Source organism: Protopterus annectens, chromosome 1.part2 (assembly GCF_019279795.1).
Source record: "Protopterus annectens isolate FY-2018-M chromosome 1.part2, PAN1.0, whole genome shotgun sequence".
NCBI lineage: Eukaryota > Metazoa > Chordata > Ceratodontiformes > Protopteridae > Protopterus > Protopterus annectens.
The window spans coordinates 953,260,318-953,279,419 of NC_056727.1; the positions used below are offsets into that span (position 1 = coordinate 953,260,318).

The 19,102-nt window shown below is 39.9% G+C and overlaps 1 protein-coding gene across 1 annotated transcript in view; it reads left to right on the plus strand.

The window, feature by feature from the left end:
* Positions 1–19,102, plus strand: part of LOC122792184 (microtubule-actin cross-linking factor 1-like) — a gene marked incomplete in the record, with an annotated part of 3,579,694 nt that overhangs the window by 1,486,258 nt on the left and 2,074,334 nt on the right. Inside the window, 1 exon segment of the mRNA XM_044059907.1 lies at positions 11,043–11,192. Within this exon segment, the coding sequence (XP_043915842.1) occupies positions 11,043–11,192 (150 nt within the window).

The window sequence follows — 19,102 nt, forward strand, 5'->3', positions numbered from 1 at the left end:
TGTGCCTGCCCTAGCCGTCACTGAGACATGAAACTAAAATTCCTGAAATTCTAACAACGGCAGTAGAGCTCCAGTATTTGATTTATTTGATTGACTCCTGCTCTAGAAAATATGCTTCTTGCACCTTGAATTTTTCCTCAACCTTTCCACCATTTTCCTGTTGTAGTTGTTAAAAGGAAATGTCTCTGTCTTCAGTCCCTTATGGTAATCTGGCTTCCAAAGTCCCTCCCTCCCCTCTTTCATTGTTATTTTCTGTCATACACACTATTGTAAGTACTTTCGGCACCCATTGTTTTTTTATGTATCCATAATATTAAGTTCTCATCCAGCAAATCAGTATTGCTCTTGAGTAAATTATATCTATAAAACTACCAAACCTGTAACTTAGTGTGGCTAGAACAAAGCCACTGTGCAGAGACAAGCTTAGAGCAACACTATTATCAAATCTTAGCACAATCTAAACTTGTCTGGTGTCAAACAATTAGACCACCCAAGGAGAGACCCTCTGTATAACAGAGTCCATAACCTACAATAGTGCACCCAAATACAGGTCTGGACAACATGAATGTGGAATTTCAAAATGTCTCTGTAGCCAGCTTGATAGAAATGGGCATCCTGAGACAGTGTAGTAATTGTTTCATATTCACAGATAACTATTTAATCCTTAAAGAAGCAAACACAGTATGTGAGAGGTGCACATACAGTTTCACAGGAGGCCATCTCACATACAAACAAGGCTGTCAAGAATACACGCACTACATCCATCACACACATACACCAACTTATGCTGAGGCACTAAAAAGCAATCTTACTGAACCTAAAAGACCTTCTAAACTTATAAACAGAAATGCCTATCTGCAGTAGTCTCTAAAGCCAAGCCAGTGGTCAGTGGTGCCACTTTCGCTAACAGTGTTAAATAGCAAACCTGCTGGCTGAAAAATTCAGCTCAAACTTCACCCCTACCTCACCCTGTGAAATACCTACTAGCATAACTCCCAGTGGTTAGCAGGGATCAGGATCTAGTGGCACACTAAAGCCAAAAATGCAGTTTCAGTTGGCCCTGACCGTATCCTGGGATGACTCCTAAATAGCTTGAAACATGATCTTTCAGGACCATTTGAGTCACTTTTCAACTATAGCCTCATAACAGACTTTGTACCATGAGAATGGAGGACTGCAACTATTATCCCACTTCACAAGGATGGACCATCAAATGATTCCCCCACCCCCAAACCACATACCCATTAGTCAAAGCCATGGGACAAATTATCATGGAAATAATCAGCAAGGGCATAAGCAGCATTCATACACTGGACACAACCCAGTTTGGCTTTGTCAAGGGAAGGTCATACCTACTAAATCTGTTGGACTTCTTTGAGAAGGTCAGCAAGGTAATGGATGAGGGGAAAATGGTACATCTTGCCTATCTGGGCCTGGTTAAGATGTTCAGTACAATATCCCACACTGATGTGGTTGACAAACTCACTGAACTGGGCATAAACCTCCTGCATAGTTTGCTGCATTGCCTGCTGGCTGTCGGACAGGACCCAGGAAGTCAAGATTTGTCAGACCACCTACACTTAGGGATGATGATCACCAGTGGGGTACCTCAGGCAGCCGTGTTGGGAGCCCTCCTATTTGGCATCTACTTTTCAGAGGTAAAGGGTAATGTCAGGGAAGTTTTGCTGACCAGGTTCGCAGATGACTGTAAACTGGGAGTTGTTATAGACTGTCCATGCCCCAGAATTCTTACAAGAGGGTCTAACACTGAGAAATGACTGGTGCCGAAGTGATGGATTAAAACTCAAAGACAAGAAATGCATTATAGTGTCTTTTGGGAAAATGGCCATCCAGGCTAATTTCAACATCGATAAGGCATGCCTAAAAGCTGACCTGGTATTCAGGGATCTGTGAAGTTATGTAGACAGTAATCTGGCCTTTGACTAACATGTCATGAAGGGTGTAAGGGAATCATTCTGTGTCACCCAACTTTTAAGTACAGGCATGGCATCCAGGTCCAAGGAAGTCATAGTGCCACTTTAGTTGGCCTTTGTTAAGACCCTTCATGCCTCCTTTCGTATGTACCTGACCAGACATGCAACTGTTAGTACACCCACAAAGGTTCCTTACCAGTAGAATTCCTGGTATAAACATATTGTCTTAAATGGGTCACCTTAAAGCCTTATCTCTATGCTCAGTACTGGTTACTGAGAGGTGATCTGAGCCTGGCATACAAGGCATCCTTGAATCCAGCTCTGATGGACCTTTTGCTCATCAGCAAAATTAACAGCATTAGAACCACTAGATCCAAGGATTTAAATTTTGTTTGCAACATAAAAAGGACATGTTTATGAGGCAGATGTGTCTCATAGGCTCCCTATGGTCTATAACAGGCTCCCCATCTATGTGAAACAGAGTCTGTCTGTAACCTTAACCATGGAAATTAGAATTTCACCTGTGAGCTGACCCCATATTTATGATAGAGACAGACAGTAACTGTGCCCAAACTAACACCCCCCCACATAACCTTTAGACTCTTCCTAACTAACATATATCCTAATAATTATCTCAGTGATACATAGGGGGACAACTGGGTTGGGCTGCATGGCTAGGCTTCTAAAGGCCCTGGTGGTCATTAGCCTAGTGCACACCTATGAACCTATTATCTTCATGCTGTATACATACATGTTTTCTTTTTAACAATTATTCACTCCAGTATTTCATAAATCCTTCTCCTATGTTACTCTGCTGTTTCCTCTCCATCCCTCCACCGTGACCATCTTTACTAACCAAATGGAATTAAGACTACCATTCTGTTTATTTTTACTGGCTCTGTTAAATTGACTTTAGTTCAATGTATGTATTATTTCTCTCAAGAATGTATCTTAGGCTTTGGATTGCTTTCTTATTTGGAGTATTTGTCCTTGGGTCTCCTCTGAAAAGGGGCTTTTGCCCAGCTAGACCATCCCAGTAAACAAATTTAAATAAAAAAAAATAAAATTACTCAATTCCTTCTTTCTGTTAAACCTCACTTCTCCTGCTAAACACTATTCTGCTTGTATTGTTACCACAAATTCCATTTATTTCTGTGGAATTTGCTCCCTTTCCTTTTCTAAAGATCCCACCTTTAGTTCTTTTATCTCCTTTACAATATTCAGCACTTTAGTTATGGTTCATTTAGATTTAGATTTCCAATCTCTGTTCTCGATATTTTGTAATCTCTTCTGATTGATTCTTGTAGGTATCATGCAACATTTTTTATGCCCTAGTAATTATCCCTTGTTTAATAGCAGCTTATGTTCTAGACTCAACGAAAAACTCACCTGCAGATGTTTTTTTTTCACTATGCACTCACCTGTCCCTTCCTCTTTGCCTATATGCTTATCAGTTCCTGGTAGAGAAGGCGGTCTCTAACCTGCAGTACAAACTTTTGTTTGGCCCCATCTCACTCCGATACATTTCCTTCCAGATTTATTTGCTCCTAGTACCTTGGTTCCTTTACTAATCTTCTCCTGCACTTTCTTTACTGCTTGCAGTAATCCCTAGTGGTAAAGCCTCTTTTCCCCATTCCCGTTTTGGCTTAGTTCTTAAAATACTTTCTGCCATTTTATACATATAAAATTCTGCATGGCTATTATTCATTCTCCTTAATGGTCTAAATCCAAAATCTCTTCTTATTTCATAACCCCCCTTCAATATTATTTCTTTCCACTTTTATTTGTAATCTTCTGATTGTGTTATATATGTGAACCTTAACTGTGTAGCTCTACAGTATCCCTTCAAATCTGATAATCCTATAATTTTGTTTTATGGGGAGAAACAACTTAAACACTTAACTTTTGCTCTCTTCCCACCCAAACAAATTCCTTCAAATTTTCGCTAATTATGGTAGACAACTTCTCCTCTTGATTTTTTTGTTTTTTACTCCTTTATTGAATTATCACTTGTGACATGGGCAAACTTACATTTAATTGAAATCTAACTGTTATTAACAAGTTCATATTTACAATTTTTATATGTCATATATTCAACACAACAGTACATCGTTCAATTCCTGCCTTCAGTTAAAACTCATTCTTCCTCTAAAACATTTTTCTCTGTGTATTATTCCAACAGTTTCCATTTTTTCTATGTAATTTACTCCTACCCTTTTCTAAAGATCCTACTTTCCTGTTCATTTGTCTGTATTACAATATTCACTACTTTAAATGTAGTTGGTTTATGTTCTGATTTACATTTTCTAGTCATTACTTTTTTGGCAGCAACCAGAATTAAATTTAACTAGACCTTGCTATGTCTAGACAATTCAGATCCTGTATCCTAGCTCAAATAAATAATTTTGATAGTTGCAATCATTTGATCACCCTGTATTCCTGACAGAGTACTCTGTAGAGGATTTTTAAAGTCTGCCAACTCATTACACTCTGAGAACATATGCAGTCAGCTGGGTCTTTCTTCCCCATTACACCTCCAACATTTGCCATCTACTGGAGGAAAAATCTTTGGAGGTTGCATATGATATAAAAGTAAGCTAGCAGTTGTAGGAAGAAATCCTGTTGACATTCCTTTAGCCATTGTAGACATAGACACTATAATTATGATTTAAATTGAAATGGGCCTATATGAAGCTGGATCAGATGGGTGTTTACCATCTTTAAGTATTATAGCCACCACAGCTTTTTTCCCTCCTTTTAAAATACTGTTAAACTATATCTTCCAGGTCTTTATCACTTTCTTTCCTCCTAGCTTCCAAACTTCCACCGGAGTAACATTTATTCCTGGAGACGTTCCTGCAGATTGGTTATATATCAGCATTTTATCTCATCTCCTCCTATCTTAACTGTTAATTATTGAACTTTATCTACTTCTAACATTGGCATATTTAAGTCTTTCATAAATATTTCCATTTGTGCTTTTTCTTGTTTCCCCAGTTCTCTGCTTTATACAAATTTCCATTACATTTCTGAAGTATCTCTAATACCTCCACATGATCTCTGGTTATTTTTCCTGTTATAGGTTCCCAAAGTTTGACAATCTTTTCTAATTTTTGTTGCCGAAGTCGTTCTGCCAAAAGATTTTGTGCTGTGGCGTTATCAGAAAAAAAGTTGCTTAGCAGCAATCTTTCTAAACTCATGCGTATTATCCAGGTCCCCCCTTATTTTCTGTTTAGCAATTGTGCCTCTTCTTGTTCTGAGAGATTCCCCTTATTTTGTAATACTTTAGCCTTTGTCAGCCCTTTTAAATAATTCTTATTACTTCTTAACCAGATATCTCTCTTTTATATCCATCTTATTTTAAATTCTACTTTCAATTTATCCTGTTGACTAACTTCTGTACTTCACTCCTGGATAATTTCTGCTACCAATTCCTTAAATTCCTCTTTTTTAAAAGGTAGGTGGGGAAGCACTAGTGTCGCATCTTTACTTCATTACCCTGCTTTTTTTATCCTACTAATTATTGGCATATGGAATAGTTATTGGATTTGTGTCAAAGTTCTCAATTAAATAGATATGTTCCTGTGAAATATAATTTCTGTCGAGTCTAGCCATTTATTGTACTGTGGTGAATAATACATAAATTCTTTCCAGGCTCCTACTACTGTATTTATGTGTTTCTTACCAAATATTTTCAGAAATGTCTTTAGAAATCTACCCTCGCTTTTATATTTTTCTTTCTGTGCTTCCCCCAGTAAATCCTAAGTGTTGCAATTCAAATTTCAGACCCCAATCTATAAGTAATATTCCCTGGTGAAAGTTGATTATTTCTCCAAATTTTTTTTAAACTCCAGAATAGGAGTTTTAGGTGGAATATAAATAGATGCCAGCATAATCCTTATCCTTTGCCAGTCACCCCTTACTAGCACAAATATGTCATTATAATCTTTTTCTCTTCTCTTCTGTCACTGCTGGAGCTCTTCTAGCAATTAATATAAGTACTCCACTTTTCCTTTGTCCCTAATATTCTGTAGAGTATCCATCCTGAAATCCTTTCTTTATTAAATTCACATGCTTGTTTCTCTCCAAATGTGTCTCCTGTAGCATAGCTTTTTTGCACTTTGCATTTCTTAATATAATTAAGTATTATTTCCTTTTTTTCTATACCTGTGAGACTATTCACATTCCAAGATAGAACATGTCACCATTATATTAAGAAATTGTTATTCCCACCTGTTGTATATGACAGCATTTTTAAATGTCTGTTTACAGCTTTTCTTATACGTGTACCCATTAATGTTTGGCAAGTTCATCTTGTATATATAAAATCACATTTTACAAGACTTTTTGTTTAGTAAAAGCTCTCAAAAAAATACTCCCAGGACACCCACCATTAACTTAATGAAAATACAAACTATGTACATCCTCAAATAATTAAGTTTAACCCTCCTAATAGGAACATTTGTGCCAAATACACAGCTGCTAACTTGGGCCCTAATTAACCTTAAGTTGAGGTTCTCCATCCTAAGATGCATGTTTTTGCCAGTGCTTCTACTTAAAGTGATTGTCGTCTGTTTTATTAATCTTTATTCTCCCCCAGCCTATATGAAATCAGCTTGCATGCTTTCAGAAATTAACATTTAGTCTTCAGAAACCAGCGATGTTCTTTGTGTTTCACTGTTGCAGTCCTGAAGTATGGGATTTCCTGCTTCAGAAGCCCTTGGTCGGCCTGACTACCAGAGTAAAGAATTCCCTTCTCCCAAGGCTGGCAGACTGTCTACCTTGACTTCCATACATTTGGGTGTAAAAGGAGCCAGCCAACACCATGACATCAGTCATTCTTGTCGTCGGACCTTGAAGCAGTAGTGAGTGCATCAGTTAGTCCACACCGGAGTGAGAAATAGCCAAGTACTCCATTGGAGAACTGTTTCTTTCATGTCAGATAAAGTTAACAACTATCTCCACTGTGGAAAACAAATCCCACACAGAGACGTTCATACATTGTGTGTCACATGCTTAGGCCCAAACCACAATGTTGATAATTGCCATCTGTGCGCCTGTTTCAATACCAGAACAATAAGACGTAGGGCCGAAATTTTGTCTAAGCACCTTAATCAGCAACCTGGGTCCCATCGCACGATGATGTCCATCACTCATACCAAGACTGAACTCCCTAAGCATAAGAAAGAAAAAAAGACCCAAACTTGGGGCCTCAGATGACAACAGTTTGCCATCCGCCAGTCCCTGAAGGCTTATTGCAGAGGAAGGTGAGTTGCTTTCGCAGCTTCCTCCTGTGAATGAGGTGGAGGCATAAGCCTCTGTTGACATCCGTTTGGAGTCCGATATGCTGTTGGGACCCTCTATTTCAGAGCAGGCCTTGACTTATGGTTCGTTGGTCAGGTCTGGAGTCGCTTTGCAGGCTTTGGATTCCGGCAAACAATTCACAACCAGTGATGCTTCTCCACGGCATCTGCCAGTGACCATTTCTTCCTTTCGAGAGACTAGTGTCAGAGTAATGCAGAGAGACAGGCCAAGACAAAAGCTACACCCAAGAAGAGCCCGACCTCAGGACCTATGTCTAGGCCTACTGCCTCCCAGCCCTGGGAACACCAAATGGACGTAGACTGGCCAAGGACCTTATTTCTCTGTTCAGAGGCAGGCATTGTTCCCCTGAATTTTCACCAGGAAAAAGGAAAAGAGATCCTACTCCTGACCCCCCCTTTCAGAACTCCCTCATTCAGGTGAAGACTCTGATCAGAAGGACTCTGTCCTGGAAGATGAACCCCTTCTTACCTCCTGGGAGGATTCTGACTCAGAAGAAGAATTATTTTTGGCTTCACCCCTGAGAACATTACCTTTGCGGAAACTCTGCATCCCATGAGAGAATTTTTCCAGTGGCAGGCACAGCAATACCCCAGTCAGAAAAGAGGGTGAGGGAGTTCCTAGATCTCCTCCAACACAAACCCTTGGCTATTTCTACAGTTTTGGAGGGGGTAGAGGAATCCTCTCTCAATCCAGACTCACTTGCTCAGCCTCTCGAAAACCATACAGGTTTTACAGGGTACTGGACTCTCATAAACTCCTTTACAAAAACCCCACTACTGACCCAGAGGTTGTCACTCTTGGGCCCAAAGTGGTTAAGGCTAGTACCTTTAAAAACACACCATCTGCAGAAAAAGCAAAGCCCTTGACAGGCTCTGAAAGAAGGTTTACACTTCCTCTACCCTGGCCAATGAAGGCCCTCAACTGCCAATTCCATTTGATTAAATATCAGCAAAGTGTCTTGGAAAATTATGAGGAAAAAAGTATCCTCCCTGGAGGACAAGAATGCCTCTAAGAAACTGTTGGATCTGTGCCATTCCAGTGCCCAGGTTACTAGCCACTCCTTGCACTGTGGGTATGATGCCCTAGAGACATTTGCCTGATCTGTTATCTCTGGTTCTGTTATCAGAAGGCATACTTGGCATAGAGAGCAGACATTACCAGAACAGGTCAAATCTAAACTACTAGATGCACCCCTGGATAAAGACTCCCTCTTTGGACCTAGGGCTGAGGCTGTCTTAAAAAAGATGGAAGATAAAGCTAAATCCATGCAGACTGCTAAAGACTTCCAGCCACCCAGATTTAGTAGGAATTTTCCCACTAAGCATTGGTCTTTTCCCTCACAATCTAAGCCAAGTCAGAGAAAAATCCAAAGAGAATGGCCTCGTAAATAGCAGAACATTGTCAAAGTGCAAGGCAGTGGTCATCAGGAGCACCCAATCTGGGCAGTTCTAGGCCACAGGTCCCTAACAGAGATCAGCTGTGACTCACCCCAAACCCCAGAAAAGGTAGGAAGAAGACTTTCTCTAATCAAGGAGAACTGGGCCCTTATCACATTCAGCAAGTAGATGATGGAAGTTATCTCAAACGGCTACAAGCCCGCTTTCAAAGAACCATTAAGATTCTCAGGTCTCTCCGATGTACCGCAAAACCAAAGAGCAGATGCCATTTCTGAGATCCAAAATCTGTGCACATAGGTTCCTGTAGAACCAATACCAAACCACCAAGTAGGAAAAGGGTTTTACTCTAGGCTAGTCCTGATCCCCAGCAAAGAAGGCTCCTGGTGCCCTATCCTGGATCTGTCCATCCTCAGTCTCTCTTAGTTCCCAGATTCAAAATGCTTACTCTTCAAAACCTGCTCCCCATGATAACCCCTCAGGCTCTAATGGAAACCTGATCCTGAAAGATGCCTACCTATTCATTCTTACAGAAGAATCCTGTGGAAGTTTTCTATGCTTCAGAGCAAGTACAAATCACTTTCAATTCTCTGCTCTTCCCTTTGGTTTGTCTATTTCTCCCAGAGTATTCACAAAATGTTTGGCCCCTGTGATTGCCTTCTGCAGAATGAGAGGCATCCAAATTACCTACTAGGATGATAATGAATAGGCGTTAGCTATTCTATCAGTGAAGGCAGTTGATTATGCTGACCTAAGGCCAAGTAATTTACCTTATATTTCAGGCCTGGTTATGGAAATTACAAGAAGCTCTAAACATATGACTGTAGCAATTTAATCAAGGACAGTAGAACTCCTACAGTTATTTTTATGTAGTGGAGACTCCTATCTCTCAGCCTTAAGTAAATAAGGATGGATTTAATCACAGCAAGAAGTCAGCCAGAGCATTCTCCTTTGCAGGGGTAATATGCCAAAACCTGGAAGAGCCACTCAGTATCCTGGTCATATAATTTTGGACTAGCTGTTGATGGGTAAGGTCTATATCCATTTTTAAATTATAGAAAATATTGTGTTGTGAGGTTTTTGAATACAAACCTCACTGTGAAAAAAAAATAAATGTATATGTTTGTTTACTGGGATAATGCACTGATCAAGTTTGACCCTTTGCAGACTCCGCATGGGTTACACATTAACAACAAAGTAAGAGTAAAGGTGTAACTGAATTATACAATATACTGACATAACATAGATATAAAATGTGCATGCATTTACAAGAAGGTTTACAAAAAAGTATAATAGGTAGTATACAATGCATAGTACATGTGTTACAGGTGAGGAAAATGCGGTCCAGCCAAAAGAATGGTCATATTAGAGACAAGAAATGAAGGAAGTAATAGAATACTTACAAATACAGCAGAAGAGCTAATAAAAGGAGGCATGAAAGTTGGATATAGTAGGGAACGGATACATCTTATATATTAAATATACATGTCTTGCATGGTCATTTGACTCGTACAAATAGTGAATGGTTTTTAATAGATTTGGAGAGTAGTCTACATATGGCCAGTCTTTCAGATGAGCAGGCGACACCAACAAAAATAAGACATTATTTTCTTACAGTACATTTAATAAAAATGCTGGATTCCCCATTTGCTGATGTTTTTGTTGCTAGTTATTGTGCTGTGTAGCTCTACAAGGTAACCATAGTGCTAGTAAGCAGACGTGTAGACTTTAAAAAGGGCTGCTGTTATTAAACAGTTCTGGGACATCAGGCTACTACTTTGAGCTGGACTTGTTTGCCTTTGAAACAGTGGGAACTTGTTCTTATGAAAAGCAGGAAGGTTGTATAATGTAACTTATGGAGAAATTCAAGTCATTTTGCTGTAACTCCCCTTTGTGTTCAGTACCATTTTCAGTGCAGTAACAAGAAATTTAAAACTAATCTTTACTACACTAAAACTTTGTAAACCTGGAGATTTTTCGTAAAGTCTAAATATAATTATAATGAACATAAAAGGTAGCTATAAGAAAAACAGGAATCTTTCTGTTTAGTCTTTAAGTACAAAGGCAGTTTTCAGCCACGACCTAGGCCCATATAGGCTATAACAATTAAAACAACAATGTTGAATGCAGCATTTCTATACATTAGTAATGCACAGTACTTTTACATTGTTTCAGTATGCCTAGAAGTGAAACCTTGAGCTAAGAAGAGTGTCTTACTGAAGCTATAGTGGCAGTCTGGTTTCATAACTGTTGCGTAGCTTGAAAACTTGTCTTAGCACATCGCAACTAGTGGTCTGTGAATTAATGTGTGTACAACGCTATACCAGTGAGTCTGTGCTGTTGCCATCCATTTCTGATTAAGCATGAGCTTTTGTTCCACATTTTGCAGCCTGTGTACATTAAGCAAAAGTGCCTGGAACATGATGAGAAGCTGGTGTCATACCTTTCCCAGATTCTTGATATTGAAGTAAGGCTGAAAAAAGTCAAACTGGAAAGTGGTCACCTGGCTGCGCTTCAAGAACACTTGAGTCATGTAGAGGTAAGGTTTTCTTAAAAACAGACACATACCTATATGTGTTGGCATTTTTTTAAATTGTTTGGTCTGCACGATTTTTATCATTAAAAAATCCCCATTCTTTCATTGTGCATTATATGGGAGTTTTTGTCATGGTGCTTTTATATGGACCTAGTTTAAGATGGTTTATTGCATGGTTGTTCTTGTACATAACCAAATTAAAAATCTGATATTGTAATCATTTTATTTCCAATGACTTTCCACAATATGTTGAAGACTTATTTTGTTTTTGTCAAATATAATCAACATCATCATCTACTGTGGTGGATAAAATGTGCTATAAGGTTTATTGCATGGTTCTTTCTGTGTATAATGAAAGAAAAAAATGTGGTGATTTAGTTGCTTTGGTTCTGAGTTTCCCCATTTATTGTGGCAAATATTTTTGTTTTGCTTTTGCCAAAATCTGCATAATCGTGTATTGTGGTTGATGTGCTATATTTTAAAACTATTTGCATATTATATGTATATTTTTTTAGTTGAAGTTGTAAGGTATATAATTGTGTACTTTTTGAATGTTTTTATTTTACATAGTCTTGTTTTAAGTATTAGCCTAGAAGGATTTCACTGCAGACATATTGGGTATTATTCAAATATCATCATAGGACTGGATTAATAGAGCAGTTTTTGGAGGTAGCAAGTTGAAATGAATACTCTGAATACAGAATCCTGGAATATGGAGAATGAGTGACTGAAAATCCAGTCTTACGTGTACTAAGTCATAGTGTAACATCTCTCTGAATATTGCCTTTTTTACTCAGCATGGCGATCTCTAGTTGGTGTGTGTGTGTGTATGTGTGTGTGTATATATGTATATATATGTGTGTGTGTGTGTGTGTATGTTTTAGGTGGGGGGGCTTGCCCACCTATAAAAAAACTAGTTTAAAGGAGAAGAATGGTGTTCTTTTTTTTATGTTGTTTTGGGTTTCAGCATTGTGAGTCCTGACATTTCAGAAAATAGCCGGTTTTAGAAGTGGTAAATTGTAGCCCAATTCCTTACTGAAAACGTAAGTGTTTTATTGCATCTTTGGGTACAGAGAGTGTGCAAACACACAGACGCACACATATACAAGGTGAACCCCAACGCACTCACAAGGCATATTTGGATTTGTGAGAAGTGAATACCTTGAATGGTAAAGTCATGATTCTGGCATTAGAACATATGGGATTATATTTCAGTACAAACACTTTATATTGCTTTGTAGGGGGTCTGCCCCCACACACACCTGACACTGAAAATGTACCGTCCAACCCCATATACTTATTCTCTGTCTTAGGTACAACACCTGGTGGTTCGGATAATCAAACATGCATTGGACTGGATAAAAAACTTCTAAAACTTCTAAAATCTTGTGTTTTCTGCATGCAGGGAATACACTTTTCAACAATTCAGCAATTCCAGTGGACAATAAAGAATATTTTTCATACACGAGTATGCTGCAAGCTCAAAAAACATGCACAGATGATATAACGTTTACATATTCAGACTTTATGATTTTTCCTGCCCTAAAACTTTGGAAGACTGTGTTCGGATAATTGACTCTCTACTGTAAATTGCTTTTCCATTCTCTCTTCCGAATCTTTTCAAACTTCCTATGATTCGTTCTTATACTTAATGTGCAATATTTTATATGCACTACTAATTATCCCTTTTTTAATGGCAGCTTCTGTTCTACATTCATCCAAAAACTCTACAAGGTCAAATCATTCACTTAGAATTCTCATATCCATTTCTCTTTGCCTGTACTCTATCAATCCATGGTAGGTAAGACGGTCTCTAGCCTTCAGTTCTAGCGTCATCTTGGCCCCACTACACTCTGTTACTTTTCCCTGTCTAGCTGTTTGCTCCTAATGCCTTGGTTCATATGCCAGTTTCTTCCAGTAAGTTCCAGGCCCCTCTTGCCTATTTTTTGTACTCCTACTTGCAGTCCTCTCTTTTTGCAAAACCTCCTTTCTCATGTTGGCTTGGTTCTTGGAATACTTTCTGCTACTATGTTTTGAATATAATATTCTTTATTGTGGTTGTTACTGTCCTTAAGGATCTGCATCCAAAATACCACTGTGTCCTTATTTCTTTCCCCCTGCTTCATCATCATCATCATCTCATTTAGTTTCGTACACAGGCCAGGCATATTTTTCTCAACTAGAGGAGAGGTTTTGGACAATAATTAAAAGAGTTGAAGGACTTTATCTGGGTGGGGAAGAAGGCAAAGGTCAAGTAGAATAAGATGCTCCTTCCAGCAGAACAAGGTGGTTTGAAATTACCTGATTCTAAATGATTATTTTAGAGCTTCACAGTTAAGGTCATGTATGTAACACAAGCAGAAGGTTATAATTCAGAGTGGAAAGGGATGATGATGAGATGGGGGGGGTCAAGAAATAAGGACAGAATGTGGTTTTGGATGCAGATCCTTAAGGAGAATAACAATAACCATACAGAATGTTACATTCATAAAGTAGACGAAGATATTCTAAGAACTAAGCCAACACAAGAATGGAAAGATGAGATTTTGTTGATAGGATGACTGCAGTTAGGGGTACAGAGGATAGGCAAGGGGGGCTGGAATTTATTGGAGAAAACTGGCAAATGTAGAGAGGGAAAGGTAATAGAATGGAAAGAGGCCAACAAGACATTTGGACTGAAGGTTAAAGACCGCCTTCCCTATCAAAATATAGGCAAAGAGAAAGGGATAGGGGAATCCTCAGTGAAAGACGTGTTTTTAGTTGAATGTAGAACTGAAGCTCCTGTTTAAAAAAGAATAATTAGTAGGGCATATAAAATATTACATGATAAGTGTGGGAGTCTGAGGATGTTTGAGAATATTGGCAAGATAGATTGGATAAACAATTCACAAGAAAAGAATGGGAGGACATATTATGCTCCCAAGTATGCAACAAAGTGGAGAATATTTAGTGTATTTGCTTGTAAGTGTTTGCATAGGTATTTTTAAACAATAATTAGACTCTAAAATAGTTTTCCTCAGGCAGAGAGCAAATGTTGAAAGTATGATGGGGAAGAAAGAGGTAACTAGGAACATATGTTGTGATTGTAATGAGTTGGCAGAGTTCAAAATTTCCCCACAGAGCACTCTTTCAGAAATAATTGGGTGAGCAAATGGGTGTAAGCATGGAATTTTTTTTTCTTTTGAGCTTGGGTTACAATGCCTGAATTCCCTAGACATAGTAAGGTCTTGCTAGGATTAATTCTGGTGCCTGCCAAAAAAGCAATTACTAGAAAATAGAAATCAAAGTCTAAACCAACTGTATTTGAAGTACCAAATGCTGTAACAGAGATAAAAAAAAAAAAACTGCAGGTGGAATCTTTAGAAAAGGGTAGGAGCAATTTACATAGAAAAAATGGAAATTGTAGGAACTATACATGCATAATAATGTTTTGCAATAGGAGTGAGATTCAAGGGAAGGCAGAAATTGAGCAGTTTATGTAATGTTGGCTTGACAGTTAAAAACAACATGTGATATATAATGTTTGTAACTAGGAACATGTTAATATAATTTATTTTATTTTATATAAATGTATGTTTTATATAAATGTACAGTGGATACAAAAAGTGTACACACCCCTGTTAAAATGCCAGGTTTTTCTGATATAAAAAAGTGAGACCACAATAAATCATTTCAAAACTTTTCCCACCTTTAATGTGACCTATAACCTGTACAATTCAATTGAAAAACTAACAAATCTGTTGGGGGAAAAAATAAAAAATGTACAATAAGCTGGTTGCACAAGTGTCCACACCCTTAAACTAATACTTTGTTGAAGCACCTTTTGCTTTAATTACAACATTCACTCTTCTTGGGTACACAGCTGCCATCAATTAAAGAGACTCTGATTATAGGTTCATAGGTTCATACTAGGCTATCTGCCCTAGGGCATTTATAAGCCTAGCCAGAGTGTGTTTGCTTTCGCCACCCATTTTAAATTAATTTTGCTATGCCCTTTTTCGAGGTTAGTATACTGTGCCTCTGTCTAACAGTGACACAGAAGTGATAGCCGGGGTAAACCTACGATCTCCCATCCACTCATCAAGATTCCTCTTGAAGAGAGTCAATGAGGGACTCTGCCTAACCTGGACTGGGATTTTATTCCAGAGTGAAGGGAGCCTCTGGGTTATGAATCTGTCCCTCCAGCATGTTCTATTTATTTCAGTGCTGAGGTTCAAGTCTCGAGCGCATAGCTCGATGGGATTTGGATTTTCTGATGTGCAGCATGTCCATTAATTCTGGGTTGGACATGGCTTTATACATCAGGCACAGATCGCCTCTGAGCAGGCGTTATGCCACTGAGTAGAGCTGGAGTTTCTTTAACCGGGCAGCATATGGCATCTGTTTGAGCCCTTTGATTCTCTTGGTGAGGTACTTTTGGGGTCTTTCCAGTTAGTGCAGGTGTCTGGTAAGGTACATCCCAAAAGGGGCATTGTACTCAATTATGGGCCTGATGAGGGATGAGTAAAGAGGCACGATGACCTCCCCTGATCTAGATGTGAATCCCTTCATGATTAGGTGGGCTATATAAAATGTTTTTCTAACCACTTTGGACACGTGGTTGTCAAATGAGAGATTGCTATCAACTTGGGTCCCCAGGTCCCTAATTACTTCTTCTGTACTTAATGGATTACCACCTATGTGGTAATTTGTGGGCACTTTGTTTTTGCCAAAGGGGATGACTATACACTTTTTGGCGTTTAGCTTGAGGCCATGGCTCTGGCACCAGTTGTCTGTTTCTATGAGGTCCTTTTGGAGGATGCTTGTGTCGGCTGGAGAGTCGATTATGGCACCCAATTTGCAGTCATCTGCGAACTTGGTCAGCCACAGTCCTTCCGTGTTGGCCTGTACCTCCGAGAAATATATATACCGAACAAGAGAGGTCCCAGGACTGAGCCTTGTGGGACGCCACTTGTAACTGGTTTGGAGTCTGACATGGCTCCAGCAATTCTAACCATGTGAGTTCTGTCCTTGAGCCAGTTTGCAACCCATCTAGTGACATAGGGGTTTATATTTAAGCTGGTGAGCTTATCTATAATGCCCGAGTGGGGTATTGTATCGAAGGCTTTTGCGAGGTCCAGGTAGGCTGTGTGGACCACCTTCCCTCGTCAATGGCCTTGGTGACTGTTTCAAAGAAATCGACCAGGTTTAAGAGGCAGGATCTGCCCTTAACAAAGCCAAACTGGGTAGGATCCAGTGTCTGTAGGTCCCCAATATATTTATTTATGAGGTCTATGATGATCCTTTCCATAGCTTTGCAGACCAAGCTAGTCAGGCTTATGGGGCGATAGTTTCCAGGATCCGTTGAGGCACCACCTTTGTGGAGAGGGATCACTGTTGCTGTACGCCACTCTTTGGGTACATATCCTGTAGTAAGGCTGAGATTGAACAGTAGTTTTATGTTTGGGTTTAGCTCTTCTTGGAGTTTATGTAGTAGGCAGCCCGGGACACCGTCTGGTCCCATTGATGCTGTGTTTTTTGCTTTGGAGAGGGCGGCTCTTACCTGAGCATCTGAGATGTCAGGGGGGCAGCACTCTGCTGGGATAGATATTTGCCCTTTTGGTGGGGAGGGGGGGAGTTTGCGCTGAACCTGTCAGCTAGGATGTTGGCAATGTCTGTGGGTTTTGTGTATTTTTTGTCATTTTGGACTAATTCTGAGCATATCTGGGAATTCCCACCCAGGTTCCTAACATAACTAAAGAAAGCCTTGTGATTATCCTTAGTGTCCTGTGCAATTTTTCTGTTGAAGCTGGCCTTAGACGATTTTATGAGTCCCCGTAGTTTTTTTCTAATACTGATCAGAGATGCCTTCCCTTTTTGGGATTTTGCTCTATCATGTAGTAGCTTCCTCCTTCTATTGTATAGTTTGTTTATGGCTGGGGTCCAACAGACAGGACGTCTGCCTTTGGAGGATTGGGTCTTGGTTTTATTTGAAATTGCATGATCCATGCATTCCTGAAGGTGTTCATAGAATGCATTTATAAAGGATTCTGCGGTCTGGGCCATATTTTCCACAGGCCCGGGGGCTTTGAAGGATTCCACCTCGGTTTTGAGGAGTGTGAAATTTGCTTTAGAGAAGTTTTTCACTGTGGTTTTCTGGGCAGGGGGTGGGGTCGGAATGTGAATATCCAGTGAGATTAGTTTATGGCCTGATCTTACCAGTGAGGGATACACTTCTGGTATGGAGCATAGAGTCCCCATGTTGGTGATGATCAGGATACCACACAGTTTGGTTTTGTGAAGGGTAGATCATGCCTGCTCAACTTGGTCGACGGCATTGAGTCAGTCACCAGAGCTGTGGATGAAGGCAAGGTGGGTTCATACAGCCTACCTTGATCTGGCCAAGGCCTTTGTTACTATTCCCCACTCAGGAATCATAGAAAAACTCACTAAGTTAGGCATCAACCCCTATATCACTAGGTGGATTGCAAACTGGCTCACAGATAGAACCCACAGTGTGAAAGTAGTTGACTCCCAAGTCAGACTGACGACTAGTCACGAGTGGAGACCCACAGGGTTCGGTCCAGGGTCCTCTCCTGTTTGGTGTCTAATTCTCTGAAGTCCAGGCCAACACGAAGGGACTCTGGCTGACAAAGTTCGCAGGCAATTGCAAGTTGGGAGCTATTATTACTTCTCCAAGTGATATTGACATCCTACAGAATGGCCTCACTGAGACCAACGACTGGTGTCAGAACCATGCCCTTAAGCTCAATGCCAAAAAATGTGTAGTCATCCCCTTTGGGAAAAACCTGGTTCCCATGAATTACCACATTGATGGTAGACCACTGAATGCAGAGGGCGTTATAAGAGATCTGGGAACACAGGTTGACAGCAACCTCTCTTTTGATCACCACATTGCCACTGGGGTCAGAAAGTCCTATGTGGCACGTCTCATTACTAAGGGTTTTGCATCCAGGAAGAAAGAGGTCGTTGTCTCCCTCTTACTCTTCCCTCATTAGGCCAATCATCGAGTACAGTGCCCCATTTGGCATGTACCTTACTAGACATCTGCAATGACTGGAGAGGCCGCAAAACTACCTCACAGAGGATCCTAGGCCTTAAACACTTGTCCTATATGGACAGACTCAAAAAAACTCCTATTCTCTGTCTCATATCGCCTACTTAGAGGCGATCTCTGCTTGACTTACAAAGCCATGTCTGACCCAGCTCTGTTGGAAATGCCACATTTAAAGAAATCCCAACCCCTCCACACCACATGCTCCAGAGACCTCAGCTTCATTACCCCAATCAACAGAACGTACTGGAGGGACAAGTTCATAACACAGAGACTGCCAGTGCTATGGAATAAACTTCCCATACATGTCAAGCAGAGCACCTCGCAGACCCTCTTCAAGAGAAGTCATGATGAGTGGATGGGAAATAGAAAATGCACTCCGGGGTAACTCCAGTGGCTGTGCTCGACAGGGACACTGAGAACTACGGTTGGGTGGCACAATGCCAGGGTAATCCTATGGCTAGGCTTGTAAAGGCCCCAGGGCCCTTAGCCTAGTACACACCTATGAACCTAAGAGTGGGCAAATATTGCCCAGTCAAGATGTGCCATGCTGATAGACTCTTACCCAAGAAGACTGAATGCTGTAATTAAATCAAAAGGTGCTTCAACTAAGTATTAGTTTAAGGGTGTGCAAAACAATATATTAAGTCTCCCAAAAATATGTGGGAAAATGTGTTGTTATACGTTTTTTTTTAATTTTCTTTATATGTTTTCCCCTAACAGATTTGTTTTTCAATTGAATCGTACAGGTTATAGGTCACATTAAGGTTGGAAAAGGTTTGAATGCTTTATTGTTGTCTCCTTTTTTATATCACAAAAACCTGGCATTTTAACAGGGGTGTGTATGCTTTTTATGTCC